The 7,938-nt window shown below is 26.5% G+C and overlaps 1 protein-coding gene across 1 annotated transcript; it reads right to left on the bottom strand.

Moving 5' to 3' along the window:
• Positions 1-1,643: 1,643 nt before the first annotated feature.
• LOC107908397 (triacylglycerol lipase OBL1) lies at positions 1,644-6,590 on the bottom strand. Its single transcript, XM_016835564.1, has 5 exons — positions 6,248-6,590; positions 5,980-6,173; positions 5,812-5,845; positions 3,115-3,734; positions 1,644-2,159 (listed from the first exon to the last, which is right to left on the bottom strand). Exons 1-5 carry the CDS (start codon positions 6,552-6,554, stop codon positions 1,899-1,901), a joined length of 1,416 nt encoding a protein of 471 aa, XP_016691053.1. The 5' UTR covers positions 6,555-6,590; the 3' UTR covers positions 1,644-1,898.
• Between the last annotated feature and the right edge of the window lie 1,348 nt (positions 6,591-7,938).

Below are 7,938 nucleotides of genomic sequence, written 5' to 3'. Positions count from 1 at the left end.
AAGCGGATGGATTTTTTTAACTGGGGTAGACAAATTTGGTTTTGAAAATTAAAGAAAATAAAAAAGAAAAACAGAAAAGCAAGGATTTTTGAAGGTGACGAATTTTTGTTTTTTTTTCCTCTGTTCTTTTTACTATTTTGTTTTTCTTTTGTTTCTTAAAACAACAAAAAAAAAACAAGGAAAGGGAGTAGAGGAGAAACTTACCGGCGTGGTGTTGTTGAAGGCCCCCTTCGTTTCGTCGCCATCGGAGTAGGGGGAAGTTTGAAATGGCAGAGGGCTACGGTGCATTTGTGGAGTGGCTGAAGAAGTGATTTTTAGGGTTTTAAAATTGGCTTTTATAGGGCATTAAACGACGTCGTTTAGGGCCACCCTATATCCATGCGCAACTCGATCCGACCCGAAGAGGATCCGCGCATTTCTTCAAAATGGGCCATTTGCGCGATTGGTCCCCCTGTTTTTTGCAATGTTTTTAAATTTTTTTTATTTCTTTTAAATTTTGCAAAATATTTTATTACTGCTTCAAATGGGTCCAATGCTGCGCAGCGTTTTGGGAGATTTGGGTAAATTGCTTTTTCGGTCCTCCTCCTGTTGCGCGTGTTTTAAATTACTCCCTTTCTTGTTTTGATTTTCAAATTCAGCTCTCAAATTCTGTTTGTTTTTAACTTAATCCTTAATTTGTTATTTTTAGTTTTTTATTATGTTGTTAATACTGTTTATTTATATTATTTTTACTGTATTATTATTAGTTTTTTATTATTATATTATATATTATAATTATTATACTTATTTATATATGCGTATATGCATATTAATACATATATATTTAAAAAACGTTTTAAATATATATACTATATACATATTTTATTATTATTTTATTTTCACAGTTTATATATATATACACATTTATATTTCATAATCTTTATATGTTTTCTCAATTTTATAATTTATATGTTTATACAATTTTTTTTAATAATGTGTACATATATATTTTCGTACTCTTTTCAAGGCTTATTATAAATATTTTCCATGTTTTTATATTTACTAATACATTATACTTATACATTTTTAAAATGTATGAATATATTTTATATGTATTTTATTATTGTTTTATTTTTATGACTTATGCATTTTTCTCTCATATCCATATATATATATTTGCAAAATTCATTTATATATGTATACTTATGTATACATATAATTTAAATTAAAATATTTGTTTCATATTGTATTAACATTTTTAACATATATTTTTTAAAAATATATTTTGATTTTGTCAAAACATTAAAATCATTTTTTTATGATCCAAAGGCTTTTAAATAAAAACGATATTCAAAGTTATGGATTTTCAAGGAAATTGAGCCCTAACGTATTGGGTTCCAATTTTCTTTGTTAATTCCAAATAACCGAGAATATTCTTTATTCAAAATGTATAAGTAAAAATCATTTTTGGGAATTTAATTTGTTGTGTTCTAACGTATTGGGCATGACATAATTGCTTCCTCATGCGTAATTAACTCCCGAACCTATTTTCTCAAATTTCGTAGACCAAATTTGCTTTTAAGGTGAGCCAATCACACCTCGATAAAGGATCGGTGGCGACTCCAATTTTTTTTTTCAACAAAGTCGACAACAAAAATTTTTGTTTTCAAAATAGTTTCGACATTCATAATTACCAATGATCGCTTCATTTACTTTTATTGAATTCCATAAAGAATCACGCAGTAATTACATCTTTCTTTTTTCCTATAAATATCACCTAGGTTGCAGTTAAGATCTTCCAATCACTAAATCTATTTTCACATATCTGTATTCTTATATCTCTATACATGTTCACGGAATATATCCTTATTGTAATTCATACCTTCCAATAATGAGGTTTATGAGTATTGAAATAGGTTTCAATCTCTTTTAAGTTGGTGAACCGAGGGCAAGGTTCCGAGTCGGATAGAATTGACATAATCTTGAGGCATATGAGCTGACATTCCAGGTGTTACTAATCCCATTATCCTCAACGTTATCATAACCCAGTTTTCCTTGTACTCTGGACCCTTCATGTAAGGAAGAATGAAAGCCCTAATAAGCTCCCAAACTGCAATCATCCTTTTTGGTATCTCCCATAGCCAAGAGAAGTAATTCTTGTTCGGTTCTTCTGACAAAACCTGCATTTCAAAAATTTGTTCTCAAACCGATCCCTACTCCTATTCCTATTGTTCTGAAATCTATAGTTTGGGGATAGACTACTCAATAATCGAGTTGGTTTCCTATGATTTGAAAATATTTTTATTAGATTCAAAAAAGGTTTTAAAGAAAAATTAGAACCATTTAAAATATGTGTTAAGCTCAAGCTTTAAAATTTAAAGTCTAAATTTTACTTGCCCATATGTTATTTTTTATTTTATTTTATTTTATATATTATATAATTTATATGATTTGAAAATTAAATATATTACACTACAATAAAAATATTAAAAAATATGTTAATTTGTTTATGTTTAAAATTTTTACTAAAAAAATAGTAATATATATAATTATCAAATATTTAATAAAAATAATTATATTTTAAAATTAATATATATATATATGTGGAAAGTTTAAATGGACTTTGAGTAGCTATTTTTAAATATTAGTGACTTTAGATAAAGTTTGATTCTGTTATTAATACTATACAAGACTTGGCTGATATCTGATCTAACTTGATTCATAAACATTTATATTAAGGAGTTGTAGAAGAATATGAGAGTTATTTTAAATTAAAAAGGCATAAATATTAAAATTATATATAAATTTTAGTATAATATGCAATTTTATATATAAAATTTTGATTTGATCTAATTATCACAAATTATTAACACAATTATTGATATAGCATCATTTTATATTTATACATTGCATACACAAATAATTATATTCATCAAATATAAAAGTAAATTGATATATTTATTTAATTAAATGTGTATGGTGAATCAAAATTAAAGTTTCATGTATAGATTTGAACCACAATCAAAGTTTCATGCCTATAATTACACCAAATCAAAGTGCATATATCAAATTGTACATTAAATTAAAATTCATGTATAATTTTGAAATTTATCCCAATTAAAAATAGGGACTTACCTTCCCATTATAGAAGCTGTTGAAATAGAAGCAGGGTCCAAAATGCTTGGAAAGGAAGGTGTCATCATCAGGGGGAATCCTGGCCACCATGTCATTGCTGTAAACATACCTGAAATATTTCACATCAAATTTCCTCAACTTGTCAATCATAAACTCCCCAAACTTATGGTCCCCAACCCTAGGTTGCCCAAAGGTGTAAACAGCTTCCAATTTCTCCAATAACCATTCCTCCTCATGTAACATTAGGACAGCAACAAAGAGTACTGCTAATGCCGAACCTAAGCTGTGCCCTGTCACTATTAACCTGGCATCTTGATTCTCTTGCAAAACCTCCCTCAGCTTTTGTCTGAGAGTGTAGTAAGCAAATTGATGTTGATGAGTGGATTGTTGGATCTCTTTAGGCCAACCCTTGGTCTTTTGCATGCCTAGAGCTTTCATAAAACCACTATGGATCTTCCCCTTACCCATGTCTTTAAGCTCATACCAAGATATATCAACGTTGGTCTTCCAGTCGTAGGCACTAAATGGTTGGGTGCCTCTAAATGCAACCACTATCAAGTTTGGGTTAGACTGCGTGTCTTGCATCATGAACGCTTGGGTTGTACTTCGTTCTTCGAAATCTGTCAAACACATAGCTAAGTTAGGATTGAAGAAAAATATAAAAGAAAACTATCCTAGTTGACGGAAGAACATATGAGCTATGTTAAAAAACTAAATTAAAATATTTAAATTGTGATCTATTAATCGTATGTTCATTTTTCTTAAAAATAATTTAAATTTAAATCGTTATCATATAAAAAATCGAATCAAATATTCAACCTGCTTCCTATCGATTTAATAGTTCAATCAAATTGAACGTTTTAATATTTTGTTAATCTTTTTATTGTTTAAACCTATCTTATCCTGTACTCTTAGGCCTTAGGTTGAATTTTAGAGGTTGAATCTCAAAAGATTTGAAAGTAAAAAATATTGCAAATTATGCGATAAAAACTATTTCCTCTCATGGATTAAAAATGTCATAGTTGATATTTTTTAAAATTAGATGTTTTTAATTTTGACCTGATTATTATAAATATTGGTATGATTTTCACTTACGCTTCGTGTTCGGTAAAATATATATTTTTTTGTTAATTATAAAGTAGAAATTTAAAGGTTGCAATATGCTTTAAGTTTTTATACTATTCATATATTTAGAATTTAGTCTTCATACTTTTATTTGCAAGAATTTAGTTTCTCTACTTTTTGAGTTTAAAAATTCATGTCAATTTGTTAACACTGCTAAAATTCATTTGCTAAATTTGTTGGTGCAAAAATTTGAAATTTAAAAAAAAAAATACTCAGTTGATATGCATATAACAAAATGACATTGTAATGGACTTGAATTTCATAAATAATTTTACCAGTGTTAACAATTCATAAAAATTCACATAAACATTCTAATCGAAATGAAGCATTTAGACTAACTAATGACATTTTAAGAGTTGAGATACCAAATTATTTCAAAATTGAAGTCTAAATTTAAGCGAAATATAAGGATCAAAATTAAGAAAATTAACTATTCTTATATAATCTCAAAAAATAAAATCAGGGAGATTAGAATTGAAATTTAGCCATTATATTATTATATAAAAAAAATGAAAATGACTAGCTAGGTGTCAAGTAAAGAAGGCCCGAAAGCGATCCTTTTATATATAGTAGTATAGATTATAATTAATTAAATTGTATAAAATTATATTTAAAAATCAAATTATTGAAAGTTTATAACATTTTCATTTTTTTTTTTATAAATAAGAGGTGAAATTTGAAAATTTTTACCACTAAAACTTAAAATATGACAAATTTAGCGGAACATATGGAGTATATAATTATATAACTATAACGTTTATATATTTTTTTAAATTGATTGATTAATTCAATTTTGTGGATTTAAAATTTCTATATAAAAAAAATAGTATAAGTGTAATATTAATGCTACATTTGATTGGAGTTTTACATGTTTTAATCATTTATTAGCTATAAATTAATCACAATTGGTAACTTTTAATTACTCACATGACTTGTTCATGGCAATGAGAAGAAAAATATTTTGTATACTCTGAAGAGGTCTTATTATTTTACAAGAGTTTTTATTTATATTTTTAATTGCATATTTAATTTGCACTAATTATTTTTTATTTTATATTTAACTATTTTAAAACATATTTATTAAATACGTTTTTTCCTGCAAAACATAATATAGTTTATTTATAGAAGTTCGGGAAAAGCTATTTTAAGAACTAATCCTATACTTATTTTAGTATAAATATAACATTTATAATTTTCAAAATCCGCTATTGAAATTCCTTACCCGTTTGGATTTCTTCGAAGTTAAAACACAAATTTTGGAAATTAATTAACCAAAAAATTAATAGAGAATCCTTACATCTTCAATGATCATAATTGAAGCATTCAATAAAGTTATGTATTTTGTAGTTTAATAAATTCAGAAAAATAAATATGATTTGAATTTAAGTGATTATGTATTTCATTAATTTAACTTTACCATTTCAGTTAAAGTTACATTTGATTTTTATATTAAATTTTTATAAAATTGTTATATGAATATTTTCACTACATGGTAAGTATGTGATAATCTAATTTTATTAAAAACTGTGAAGGCACTTGAAAAATGAAAAAAATCACATGATTCTAACATACCGTTCCAAAAACTGTAGAACTTCAAGAATTTCATCTGCACAAAATAATGTTAGAATGTCATTTTTTTTAAAAAAAAGTACAAAGGTTTAATAGGAAAGTTTGGTTAATGTACAATTTCATTAATGGTTGCCTTAACTGCAAATATCACATAAATTTAAGGAAAAAAACCTTCCAATGTTGTATGATAACGGTTTTAATGAAGGCTTCATTCTCGTAAGAAAGTTTGGACGCCATCATAGACAGCAACGCTTTATATTTGGGGTCGCCAGGTTTAATGTTGTTGTCTAATTCAACGCGAGTATCCACATTTCCTAACATCGATCTGTACATCTCCGATGATTTTTCAGGCCACACTAATTTCCCTGCACCATTATACCCTTTTAGATTACCAATTTTTCATGCAAACCAAATTAAACAGAAAAGAACAAAATGAAACCTTTCATAAGATTGAGTAGGAGGCCCGATAAACCACCGTTGTATGTTAAAAGATTCAGCAACGTCACGACCACAATCTCCGTCAGGGCTAAAGGTATTCTCACCAAACTGAGGAGCTTCTGAAGGAGAACCATGCCGAAGACGACCAATCTACGACGAAACCGATGGTTATGCTGCTCCGGAGCGTCGATGAATCTTCTTTGTTTCAATTTAGAGGAAACAAGTAGACCCAAAAGATCCAAGTAACTTGCTTTTTCCGAGTTGATAATGAAGCAATCGTCGTAAAAACGATTCTTGTTACTAGCCATTGCAAAAAATGAACCAGAGAAAGAGTTGCTTTATCAACGTGTTCTACAAATTGATTATTGAATATTTGCAGAAACTAGCCAAGGGGATGTTAATATTTATAATGTGCGGTTAACTATCAAGCATGAAAACCTAATGGAAAGACGTTTAGTACAAGCACAATGAAGCATAGAAATAGAAATGCTTATTTAATCTGCCTTTCCTATTAGCTTTTGTCATTAATGGCTGCAAGTAATCAGGTTAAACAATTCAAAACTCATTTTCACATTGTTTATTGAATGACATTACAGTATATGTTGATTAGTTTCATCTTCTTCTTTTTTGCTTTTTTCTTCTTTTTTTTTTAATTTGATCCGATGTTTAAAAAGTCGAATATCATGTTGGTGTAAAAACTTATAGATTGACTGTGAACAACACATTCACTTAAACATTCTTAAAAAAGAAACAGAAAATTAAACATTTTAACTTTTAAATAAGTAATATCTCATACTTCATTATTACTGTATAAATTTATATAAGTAAACTTATACATATTATTAAAATAAAGTCTTTCAGAAAGATGAACAAATATTTTCGATTAAATTTTAACTTTATTGGTAGCATTATTATTGTAACAATGAGAAAGATGTGGACTCGAACACATTTAAGTGTATTTTTCTTCTAATTTTAAATGATTTATATTTATGTTTAACCATAAAATATTTTGTTTGTTTTGAAGGACATGCTTGAAGATAAATGTTTTTAAAAAAACATTCATGATTAAGTTTATAAAAAAGTTATAGAAAAATCAAATTTAACTCTTGAAATGTTAAAATTAAATTAATTTAAGTCGTGATAACTTTTATTTAAATCTTATTATTTTTTTAAACTTATCAAAATGTAAAAATATATAATTTTTTTTTTCAAAATAATATTTATTCTTTTATAAAATAAAGGATTTTTAATAATTTTCTAACCCAACTAAAATTGAATTAATGGACTTAATATATAGTATAAATGTATATGTATGATTGTTTCCTATTTTTGTTTTCTGCAATACTATTCAAATAGAATGAAATTATTTGAAACGAGAAAAAAAGATATCTTCCATAGAGGTAGAAATTGAATCGTAGTTTGTGTATTTATTTTTCAATGCTATTGACTCTTTACAATATTTTATTGATAAAAGGCAAGTAAAATAAGGTTTTTAAATAAATTTGAAGATATGCTTTACAGTAATAGTCTTTTAGTAAGAATATTAGATTATAAGGTAGGTAACTCTACCCTTACCCCAAATAAAAATATGTTTCATAGTTTTTTAAATAATTTGCTTGTTTTATTTATTTCTTTAATTTTTTATTTAATTCATTTTTATTAGTGTAGTATGTTACATATATATTTATTTAT

The sequence above is a fragment of the Gossypium hirsutum genome, chromosome D02 (genome assembly GCF_007990345.1).
Source record: "Gossypium hirsutum isolate 1008001.06 chromosome D02, Gossypium_hirsutum_v2.1, whole genome shotgun sequence".
In the NCBI taxonomy this organism is placed as follows: Eukaryota; Viridiplantae; Streptophyta; class Magnoliopsida; order Malvales; family Malvaceae; genus Gossypium; species Gossypium hirsutum.
This window is presented reverse-complemented; position numbering and strand designations above follow the sequence as displayed.